The 12,364-nt window shown below is 47.0% G+C and overlaps 1 protein-coding gene across 1 annotated transcript; it reads left to right on the top strand.

Moving 5' to 3' along the window:
* The first annotated feature begins 8,153 nt into the window (after positions 1–8,153).
* Positions 8,154–9,728, top strand: LOC109781985 (fatty acid desaturase DES2-like). The gene has a single exon (XM_020327556.3). It carries the CDS (start codon positions 8,182–8,184, stop codon positions 9,406–9,408), a length of 1,227 nt encoding a protein of 408 aa, XP_020183145.2. The 5' UTR covers positions 8,154–8,181; the 3' UTR covers positions 9,409–9,728.
* Positions 9,729–12,364: the final 2,636 nt, after the last annotated feature.

Here is a 12,364-nt window from a genome sequence, read left to right as displayed (position 1 = left end):
AAGCAAAAATTATAGATAGGTTGGAGATGTATCACGCGCCCGTATCCGCATGCCCCCCTCCCCCCTCGGTCCGCGGACGGATGCGGGAGGAAATTTGCGGGTGCCATTTGAGATGCCCTTAAACCCTCCCGTAAACGGCCAGATGGATGGCTGGGTGGGTGACCGGTCAAAAAAATACGACCCAGACAGACGCCTCAAATGGGCCTCATGCACTCAAGCTGATCGACACTCCTCATATCCAGCCCAAATGTAGGGTGGATATGGGCGGCCCGGGCGCGTCCACCACGTCGGACCCGAAAGCCCAACCAAATTCACCCCCGCAACCTACCGATTCCATTTGCTCTCTCCTCTCTTCTTCCTCCTTCGCATCGAACATCTCATAGCTCCGCCGTCGTTTCAAGTCAGCGCCGCTAGCACCGCACTGCAGTCCCCCCATCCATGCTAGCCGCCACAGACATTGTCCCTGGAACAGACGCCATTGTGGTACGTCTGGAAACTTTTGGGTTGCACCTTTCCCTCTGTGTTTGAGACATTATCCAATCAAGTTTTTGTGATCTATTTGTAGGGGAAAACTATGGATTTGGATGCTTCATCGGATGAGGTGTATCGACCAATGGAGCTTGATAAAATGATTGAAAATGAGTTCTTTGTTTTGTCAGATTTGAACGACGAAGCTGATATGACCATGCTCATGAGCATGCAAGAGGAAATGGACCAGCAGGTGGAGCATATTCTCAACTTCAAGGGCTCAGTCAAAGGAAGAAGAGTTATTACTCGGGATAGGGTCTCTGGAGCACAGCTGTTGTACGAGGACTACTTTTATTTGGACCCAACTTTCCCAGATGATTCATAGTTTCATCGCTGTTTTCGTATGTGCAAAGCATTGTTTTTGTGCATTGTGGAGGGAGTGGAGGCACACGATGACTACTTCAATCCCAGTAGGGATTGCTACAGCCAACTTTCTTTCTTTGCTAAGCAAAAATGCACGGCTGCTCTGAAGATGCTTGCACTTGGTACTGCCGCCGATGTCGTTGGTGAGATGGTCCGGATGGGGGAGAGCACATGCCTGAAGACTACTTTCAGGTTTGCCTGCGTCGTGGTGCATGTGTTTGGAGTAGAGTATATGAGAGAACCAAATGTGCAGGACTTAGAAAAGTTGTTGGTTGTTCGTGAGGAAAGATGTGTTCCAAGTATGGTCGGATGAATTGACTGCATGCATTGGTAATGAAAGAACTTCCCGAAAGGTTTGCATGGAATGTACCAAGGTCACACCAAAGGGGCCCACCATCGTACTGGAAGCAGTGGCATCACATGACTTATCGATTTGACATGCTTTCTTTGGAACGTCAGGTTCTCACAACAACATCAATGTGCTTCAACGATATCCCATGTTCATGAGACTTTGTAATGGGGAATCGCCGTCGTGCAACTACACTGCGAACGACCACGACTACAACATGAAGAAATGCATCACGACGACACTGTATCAGGCCGAGCTGCTCCACCACTCAACCCCGACAACAACGCCCCGGCTGCACCACCGTCTTCATGATTTCTCTTTCAGGAATGTTTAGTGCTCAATTTCCTTGTCCTTTTGCTCATTTGATGATAGGGGATATGAGTAGTCTTCAAGTGCGTGTTCTATTGGGCGGGTGCTTTATTTTTTAAGTTACAACTCTCGTTTTTCTGAAACTTTATTGCATCGAGTTGTAAACTTAGTGGTCGTCTGACACTTTTGATACTGCTATTTCTTCATGCTTATCCGCAAGTTAACCCTATATTCATGTTGACATTCGCTAGACCCACTTATCATTGTGCATTTCTAATTCTTCATATTATCTGATAAATGCACTTTGTTGTATTGCAAGATATAGGGGGAGTTCTCCACAATTACAACCTAACAAGGGCATTTTCATTCCAAAAGCAAATTCTTCATATGCACATCTTCAAGGGCTATATCATGGAATCAAAATCATCAAGTTTTTGCATTAAAAAAATTATCCCTGTTCAAAACTTTAACCAGTTTTGTCATCAGTCACCAAAAGGGGGGAGATTGTAAGTGCATCTAGTGCCCCTTTGTGGTTTTGGAGTACTGGTGACAAAATGGTTAAGGGATTAATGTGTTTGTGAGTATACACAGGAGAAATCCCCGAAGATTTTCTTTAACCGTCAAATACGCCCCCTAAAATTGTATGAAATACATTGAAGAAATTGGTGCGCCCTTTGAAGAAATAGCACGAAGAATTGGAACATGGAGACTTTGTCTTTCAGCAGTTCTCTTTCTTCTTATTTGAGTCATAGGGAACACCTTAAGAGGGGTCTAGGTGATATAGTGATGCTCGGCCAAACCTATTTCTTTGAGTGAAGACTTTAGAAACCTCTTGCACTGTTGTCCATTTTCTTTAGCGTCGGCGACTATATTCTTGAGAACACTGTAGTCAATGTTCTCATCAAAGAGTTAGGAAACCATCAGTGTAGTTCTTCTACTATTAGGAATTTGAGAGTTCAAATATTCCGACTGTTACTGAGCTAGCAATAGCTGTCTGGCGGGTCCCATCTGACCAACTGTCATATCAGGACCTCGGGTTGTGACCCCGCCTATAAAGAGACGCCCCCTACTATCATTTCTTGGTTGGCTGCTCTGGGTTATTGCATACAAGTTTCATCTAGAGCGACCCACCCTTCGAAGAATTTGAGAGAATTCAGTGAAGAAAACCCCAAATACCCAAAGCCAAAGTAATTGAGCATCACTGAAGAATCAGTTCTAAGTGAACTGAAGACTTATTACTCTAGAAGACTGTAATCTTCCAGACAATTAGGAGTCAAGTTCAGAGCTTCCAAGAGTCCTTGTGGAACACCGAAGAACGAGTATGTGAAGGTTTTGGAAGTCTACTTTGAAGACTTACCACGAGTGATTGGTCGAGGTCTAAGTGACCTTAGATCAAGCAGAATAAGGTAATTCAAAGGTTAACATGCCCTGATTCAAATGTTAGCATGTTAATTGCATAGATGTAAATGCACCATACCTCCCTATCATGGCAATTTCTTTAGTCATCCTGGGATATAGTGTCATGCAACTTCCATCATCATTACATTGCATGGCTAGAGATGTGGTCTAAACTGTCATTTGCTTTGCATGGTCATATACAACCCGCTTCATATTGCTATGGCACAACCATTATTCTGCATTTTCATATGCTACACTTAGGATGCCATCATCATCACATGCTACACTTAGGATGCCATCATCTGACAATAAGAGGCCGGAAGCATGGTGGTTAAGTACCTGAGCGCGTGGTAGTTCGTCGGAACAAGCGAGCCAGGCATGAGAAACTTACGCAGGATTATATTGAAGAAAATGAATTGTACAAACATAAAAACTTTCCGGGGGAAGTTTTGTATTTTGAGAGATCTGTTTAAGCGTGTTGGATATGTCGTGGAAACTCATTGTCCATAATTCATGCAGAACAAGAATGCAATTGGTCAACTTGGTCACAGTGCTCTGAAGAAGGTTTCGATGTCGGTGCCAAGGCTTGCCTATGGTTGTCTAGCTGATTTTATTGATGATTAGATTTGAATTGCAAAGAGCATGGTCATAAAAGGTTTGAAGAAATTGGTGATGGTTGTCACTGAGATCTTTGGAGAGATATCTCCAAGTACCAAATGAAGCGGGCATTAGGAGGCTTCTGCATATGGGTGCATCAAATGGCCTCACAGGTATGCGTGGAAGCATCAAATGTATGCACTCAAGGTGAAAGAATTGCTAAAAATCTAAGATTGCAGGGGTGAAGCCAGGGTTTATGTATGAGCGGGAGAAGGAAGCAATGACCGCATATGAGACTTTTTTTTCTTTTTCAAACACATGTCTTTGTGTCGTTTCCTATTAGAACAAACTTTTAAGATAAAGCGTCATAGTATACCGAGGTTTTTTATAAGAAGGTAGGGCGCAATCTACCTTATGTATTCCAAACCGGACTAAAGTGTGAGAATAGTTCAGTTACACATGGGCAAGCTGAGGCAGCCCAAAACAACAGAACGAAAAGTAGTAAAAAACAAGAAAAGCCACATCTTGTGTGACACTATGTAGCGGCCTGTAAGAGCTCCATTTTAGCCCTAAGACAAAAAAGGGTTTCCCCCCGCTTTGTATATAAAGCAACCGCCCTAAGCATCCACACAGATCAAGGTTCCAGGTACAAGTGAAATGAAAAGAAAGAAAGAAAATAAGAGGTTCCACAGGACAAACAAACTCTTGTTGGGGGAACAGCACAACAAGCCCTGAAAGAGAAAAAAACTGCCTCAACTAATCAGGCTCCGGAGGAGGCGACGAATGCGGTGGAGCAATGGAGCCGGCGGAAGTACGAAGACCGGTGATGATGGAGTCGATGCCGGTCCTGTCACGTCGCTTGCTAAGCGGCCGCCATAACTGTAAGAAACCACACATTCTGTATATGGCATCAGTCGCACAAAGTGGGATCATATGTTCGATGACGGTTTTATTGCGCACATTCCAAAGGGTCCAACCGAGGGAACCCACCCCTACCCAAAGGGATGGGCGCACCCCTGTGGGAAAGCATAAAACTTCTCGGAACATGTCTGGGAAGTTCTGATGGGACCAATTTCCTCCCACGGCGTCACGGAAGCAACTCCAAAGGAGGATCGCCGCTGGGCATAGGAAGAAAATGTGGTTGCGGTCTTCTGGCACACCACAAAGAGGGCAAAGCCCATCCCCAAGGCTGTTACGTTTAAGCACCTCTGTGCCCGATCGGAAGCGCCCACGAACCCACTGCCAAAGGAAGATATGAATCTTCAGAGGCAACTTAATCTCCCAAAGGAGATTCAATTCCATCGGCCCGGGCCTGGTGACAAAGGCACGATATAAAGACTTGGTCGAGAATAACCTATTGGGCTCAAGATGTCAGGATATGGAGTCGCGCTCCAGGGTGGGGGAGTGAAGAGCTATGCACTGAAGCAACTCGTCCCACTGGTCACGTTCAACCGCAACGTACGTCTAAAAGAGATGTTCGCAAGGTTCTCCAAGGCCACACTAACCATGAGCTGAGGTTGTGTGCAAATGCTAAACAATTGGTAGAACCTGTCAGCAGACGGTCCAGAGCCCGATCACCGATCCAACCAAAATAGGGTGTTAGTCCCCGAACCCACAGAGATTGAGGATCCAATGCGGAGAACCAGGAGCAACTGGATTATTGATTGCTAGAACTGGGAACCCCCCGACCTTGGGGCGCACACCAAGGGTTGGCCACGAAGGTATTTCGTGCGGATGATCTCTAGTCATAGGCCCCCGTCCCCGGACTCAATGCGCCATAGCCACTTAGCTAATAGGGCGATATTCATCCGTTTGGATGAGATGACCCCAAGGCCCCCTTGGTCCTTGGATTTGCATATCTTCAACCACTTAACCATGTGGTACTTCTGCTTATCCCCCTTCCTGGCCCAGAAGAAACGGGATTGGTACTTGGCCACCTCATGGTGAAGGGGTTCATATAAACTATACAATCCCATCAAGTATATCAGCAAGCTGATCATGGAAGAATTAATCAGGATCACCCGTGCGGCCTTGGAGAACCAACGGCCATGCCAAGGCTCGACACGGTGCTGGACCTTGGCTACCGTGGGGCGAAGGTCTTTCTCCTGGAGGCGTGGACCTTGGCCACCATTTTAGCCCTAAGGAAGAGACATTCTGATCCTCCGTCCGAGAGCCCCAAAGGTTCAGGTGTTCAAAATCTCACAAACGTTGTAACAGGAGCTGGCATGAGAGACAGATACTCCATCAAAGACTCTTGTACTATTTCTGACCTTCCAGAACTGGGCAGCACAAGCGGCGATGACAATAATCCACCGGTGATCCTCAGACAACAAATTCTCAATAAACTGCAACAGCTATAAAGCCTCCATGGCAGTACAATATACCATTGATATTCTCCGTTCCAAAATAAGTGTCTTCGATTTGATTTAGTATACCTTTAGTACATAACAGTGGTATGAAAGCATATCAGTTTATATTTGGCAACACACAAAAATACTTCATTTCTATTAGATTGAATTTAGCTCTAGACTATCGTACCCATTATACAATATGGTCATCCCATCTGGATGACCCTGATCTCCCAGGAACCGAAAGACACATCTAATTTGTAAATTAATCGCATGCAAATGTAAATGAGTCCTTAATTATACTATACTGCAACCCATAAAACAAAACTCTGTGATATCTTTAGAGCAACTTCAACGCGCCGACCCAAACTGTCTGCACGTGTCTGTTTGGGTCAAAATGGACACAAAAGTCGGCCCAACGTGGCGACGCAAATGAACGAGCGTCCGTTTTTTGTCCGCGCGTGGCCCATTTCAGGCCCAAATTTGGGTCGCGTCTGCGTCGGCGCGGACATGGACAGGATGCGCGCGATGCTCGCCCTTGCCCTGCCTCTGGCCTGCCAGTCGGTGGCACATTGGCCATTTCATCTTTCTCCCATCGACAGTCAGCACACCCGGCCACCCCACCAGTCACCGCCGCCACCCAGTTCCGGTGCCCAGGCCAACCGTCCACACCCACATACCTACCCCCACAGCACGCCACCTCCCAACGTCGCCACCACCACCGCCACCACAGCACCCTCACGTCGCCACCACCACCCCCACGCCCCACCCCCTGCCTGCAGCACCCAAGCGCGGCGACCTCGCTCGCCGGACGCCAACAGGCCTACTACCTGGTCTAGGGGAGGCGCGGGGCTATTCACCAGCCATCTTCTTACATGACGCCCGCAAGTTGTTCAACGGTTTGCCCGCAAGGTACAAATGGACTCCGGCAACGAGTTATTTTTCCACAATTTCATTTGCGACTTGGATGATTCTTCATCCGATGATGAGGAGCTTGTGGATGCTGTGTTGGTCGTCCATGACCACCTTAGCAGGCAGCGGCCGATGTTCAGGGGCTCGATCCCGGGGCACACTCCCGCGTTGAAACGCAACTGAGAGAGCAGCCATGCCTACTCTAGCAGGACTGCTTCGAGAGTGCTAGGAAGGATGTGGAGCGTGCCTTTGGTGTTCTTCAATCTCGATGGGGCATTGTTCGGTATCCTGCTAGAACTTGAAGCACTAAGAAGTTGTGGGAGGTGATGACTGCTTGCGTGATCATGCACACTATGATCGTAGATGATGAGTTGATGAGTGCCCGAAACGTTGGCGACCAATAGATGTATCGGCTATCTTTTTTTTAATGTATTTGAGACAAATTAATTTTTATTTGGCTTATAAACTATGTGATATTTATTTGGTTGTGAAACTATGAGATATTTGCATTTGTTTGAATTATGTGAACTAGGGTCATTTTTTCATATGTTTACAATAAAAGCTAAAAAAATGAACGCAGACAGGCTGTGTGATCGAAAATGCGTCCGCGCGTTGGACGCACGGCCGACCCAAACACAAAAACACAAAAGGGGACGGACTAACCGACTCAAATAGACAAAAAACGAACAAAACGTGTCTCTGTCGGTCGGCGTATTGGAGTTGCTCTTAGACTTCAGTGCCTGCAGAATAAACGAGGTGAATCGATGGACTCATGATCCATGGAACGGCACGACGGTCATCATCGCGGCAGGATCTACACCGGTATCTGCTACACAGGCAGAGACAGCGGGCTTGGGTAGCATGGATCAGCAGCGGGTGTGGCTGTGTCTCCTGTGGCGTATGGTGACTAGCGTAGTGCTTTCTCTGTACCTGTTGATCTTTCCAGTCTGAATTTTCCAGTCAGTTTAGGATTTTTGTTTTGCAACATCGTGGGTGATGCATGTCTTTTATATTGGATTTCAAGCTCTTTTCTACATTGTTGGCATATATGACCTAGAGTGTTCAAGCAGTTGTATTTTTGGTTGAATATCAAATGAAAGACTTGAAATACACTTTCAGTTATTTTTTACTTAGCTTGTCGATCAGTTAACTATCCAAGTTCAGACTAATGAATGCCATGTGTTGTCATGAATGAAAGCGGGTCCAGTCCAAGTTCACCGCAGCCTCATTTGACTGAACCTGAACTGAATTTTGGTTGAGTGTCAAACAGACACTACTTATTTGTTTTTGGCAAGGCAGATTCAGCGCAGCCTCATTTGAAAAACAGATATACACACAAGGCAGAATATGTCTTCGTTCTTGAATGATATTATATATATGCCTTCATACACACTGTATGATCACCAGGGCTTTCTGTTGTTGTCACTTGTCAGCAGCATCATGGGTGCCGGAGGCAGGATGACGGAGAAGGAGCGGGAGAAGCAGGAGCTGCTCGGCCGCGCCGGCGCCGGTGAGATCTTCCAGCGCGCGCCGACGGACAAGCCGGCGTTCACGCTGGCCCAGATCAAGAAGGCAATCCCGCCTCACTGCTTCCAGCGCTCGGTGATCAAGTCCTTCTCCTATGTGGTCTACGACCTCGTCATCATCGCTTCCCTCCTGTACGCCGCGCTGGTCTGGATCCCAGCACTCCCGGCCATGCAACAGCTGGGCGCCTGGCCGCTCTACTGGGCCGCGCAGGGCTGCGTCATGACCGGCGTCTGGGTGCTCGCCCACGAGTGCGGCCACCACGCCTTCTCCGACTACCTGCTGCTCGACAACATCGTCGGCCTGGTGCTCCACTCGTGCCTGCTCGTCCCCTACTTCTCGTGGAAGTACAGCCACCGCCGCCACCACGCCAACACGGGCTCGCTGGAGCACGACGAGGTGTACGTCCCGAAGAAGAAGGAGGCGCTGCCGTGGTACACCCCCTACATCTACAACAACCCCGTGGGGCGTCTGGGGTACATCGTCGTGCAGCTCACCCTCGGGTGGCCGATGTACCTGGCGCTCAACACCTCCGGCCGCCCGTACCCGCGCTTCGTCTGCCACTACGACCCCTACGGCCCCATGTACAGCGAGCTGGAGCGCGCGCAGGTCTTCATCTCGGACGCCGGCGTGCTGGCCGTCTCCTTGGCCCTGTTGAAGCTCGCGTCGGCCTTCGGGTTCTGGTGGGTGGTGCGGGTCTACGGGGTGCCGCTGCTGATCGTGAACGCGTGGCTGGTGGTGATCACCTACCTGGCGCACACCCACCCGGCGCTGCCGCACTACGACTCGACGGAGTGGGACTGGCTGCGCGGGGCGCTCGCCACCATGGACCGCGACCTGGGCGTCCTCAACCGCGTGTTCCACAACACCACGGACACGCACGTTGCGCACCACCTCTTCTCCAGCATACCGCACTACCACGCCATGGAGGCCACCAAGGCGATCAAGCCCATCCTCGGCGAGTACTATCAGTTGGAATCGAACCCCCTTGCCAAGGCCACATGGCGCTCGGCCAAGGAGTGCATCTACGTCCAGCCCGAGGATCGCAAGGGAGTCTTCTGGTACAGCAACAAGTTCTAGCCGCCATGATCCCACCAAGTAATCCCATCCATATCTGCCTACATGTACGATTACGTGTTGGGAGTGCCTAAGCTCAGTCGATTGAAAAATAACTACTTGTATTACTCAATCGGCTGACGTCATCGTGGTTCAGTCGCCTGTGTTGTGCTACCACCTACGTGGGATGTCGTCGGTTGTTTTTTTCCCCAAGTGTTGGCTTCTTCTTTGGTTGTTGTCTGGGCTGGGATAGGGCTTGTTTCGTAGCCATTTGCCATGAAAAAACTTGTATCTTCATGTATCCCCGTGATGATGTACAATAAAACTTGCCCTAGGCTGCTTTACCTTGTGTGGTTGTATTCTCTTTCCAAAATGATAAGTACCTGAAGTCAGCTACGAGCATATGGCAAATCGAACGTTTTCGATGGCAATTCTAGTGACGCAAGGACGGCAAATTAGTTGACACACACTGCAATTTTCTATTTCTGTTAAAAATAAACTGAAGCACGAAGTTGTCAGGCTTGCCAACTAAAGTTGTCATCCTCGCGCCACTAAACTTGCCATCGAAAATGTTCGATTTGCCATGTGCGTGTACCTGACGTTCGAGCGTTATCAGATTTCTTCTCTTTTGGAGTAAGATATCCGGTGAACTTTATTTTTTTTATCAGGATACCGAACGATTTATTTTTCTTGCGTATCCAAGCACACGAAGGGTGAGGCTGATCCTTGATCGAATTTTTATTGCAAGCAATGATTCTGTTCCTACTAGGTGCATTCTCGAAATTATTGAGTGTGCATGTACGCATGAGGCAAAAATACTGATGTCACTAAAAGATTTCATCTAAATTCGAGATTCATCATAAAATTCATTACGATGAGATTTTCGATACTAGTTCTCACGTTGATATGTTCTGACGGCTTTTTTTCAAGTCAAAAGTTACCAAAACTGTAATACGTTTTTGCTTCGCCCTAGACATCCTCGCCGTAGTTTTCATTTTGAGAAGATTAGAGCATCTCCAAGCCATGTCGTAAATCGGGCACACTAAATGTCCGCGGACATGACCGACGGGTTCACGGACCCGGATACGGGAGCCACCATCCAACCCTATATCTCAAATGTCCGCCTCTAATAACTTAAAAAAACTAGCAATGGCCTTTCGCCAAATAGCAGCGGCCTTCCGCCATCCAACTCAGACAGAGAGGAGAGAGGGGTTGTGGTGTGGGCTACATGGTGGCTTTTGGTTGGTCAAGCGGACATCCGGACTCTGCAAACGTCCCACAATTTTGCTTTCGGTTTGCGAAAATTCAGATGCGCGGACGTATGTGGCGTCGCGTTGGATGGCAAAAAATGGTTTAGGGCTCCTTTGATTCAAAGGAATTGCATAGGATTTTTGGAGGATTTGAACCCTTAGGAATATTTCCTGTGAAGCTCGTTTGATTCGTAGGATTGGCATCCTTAGGAAATTTTTTATAGGATACATTTGTACTACATTTTGGAGGAAAATTTCCATCCACTCAAACCTCTTTGTAGAATTTCTTTGTTTTTCCTGTGCTATCAAACATTTTTTCAAATCCTGTAGGATACTATGGGACATGCCATTCTATTCCTGCATTTTTCCTGTTTCTTCATTTTGACAATCCTGCGAATCAAAGAGGCCCTTAGACATTTGCAAGCATCGTATCTTTTTAGAAAGAAGATCTTTTGTCTCATGGTAGTCTACTCTAGTCCCTTTACGGATTTTTTGTTATTGGGTCCTTCTCCTGTTGCTTGATTCACATGGCATCATCAAATGATACAAGTCTTGGATAAGAATCTACAACACACTAGAACGTCCTTGTTGATGATTCTTTACTGCGACTGCATCCAGCTCAAATAATGTGATATCTCACACCGAGTTCAAAGATACTTAACTCTTCCTCCTCTTACTAATACTATAAAATGTTCTTGTATGCCCAATACCTGGTATGAGCAGTGATATCAAATCCAGAAGTGAATCGTACTAATTTTCTTTACATAAGGTAGAGTTGAGTTTTGGGGGTTTCTAGTGGAAAAGTCTGACAGAGAAGGATCAACATATCTGCCGACGTATGCAGAGTTGGGTTTTGGGGGTTTCTAGTGGAAAAGTCGATAGAGAAGGATCAACGTATCCTTGTTTAAACAGGTCCACTAGACCTTAGCTACTTAATTTACACTCGGACATGTCTGCCGAGGTACGCAGCATCGCGTTGAATGGTAAAAATTGGTTCAGACATTTGCGAGCGATTTGGGGTAGGCCATTGGAGATGGGGGCCCTTACAACTACAAGAGGCCTGCTGCAAATGCAAGGCCTTTGATGTCGGCCCTGAACAACAACAGAACCAAGGACGAGGCTTCTTTGCTAAATGGGTAACTAGTTGGCCAGTCACATTGACGTCCATCTTGCGAGAAATTTTCTTAAAAAGAATCAGATAAAAAAATCAGTGAATGATCAGAGATCCTCTGGAAAATGGCGAAGGATGGAGCAGACGAAATCCAGAATTAGAGGGGATGGACAAGGTGCGTTTGTTAAAGGCAGCCCCAGCTTGTCTTTTTACACTCTTATATTTCTTTACAGAGGGAGTAATAGTTACATCATTCACGAGATTACACACAAGATAGCTAGGGGGTTCATCAACCCAAGTACAGGTGTTCTTATTCGGCAGCCCAGTTGGTTGTACCACTGGTGCCATGAATTTACTAAGCATACAACCATCCTATTACTGGTGTAGTCAAATGTGGACTGCAAGAATTCTGAAAAAAAAAACTGAATACTACGCAAAACGCTGATACTACAGCTTTTATAAGGTTTTCCCAACAGATCATCAATCTATCAAAGTATGATGTATTACCCAAGCTGGACGTAAAATCATCATAAAGTTCCAGCACAACATAGTTCAGCAACTAGAAACAGAAATATAGACTTTCTGACTCTTTGTTTGATGCTTGAAGCAATAGAACAAA

The sequence above is a fragment of the Aegilops tauschii genome, chromosome 6 (assembly GCF_002575655.3).
Source record: "Aegilops tauschii subsp. strangulata cultivar AL8/78 chromosome 6, Aet v6.0, whole genome shotgun sequence".
NCBI classification, from domain to species: domain Eukaryota; kingdom Viridiplantae; phylum Streptophyta; class Magnoliopsida; order Poales; family Poaceae; genus Aegilops; species Aegilops tauschii.
Note: the sequence above shows the minus strand (reverse complement) of the source record. Positions and strands in the feature narration are given on the sequence as shown.

Coding starts and splice junctions, on each gene's coding strand:
- LOC109781985 (XM_020327556.3), top strand. CDS start 8,182: ATGCCTTCATACACACTGTATGATCACCAGGGCTTTCTGTTGTTGTCA.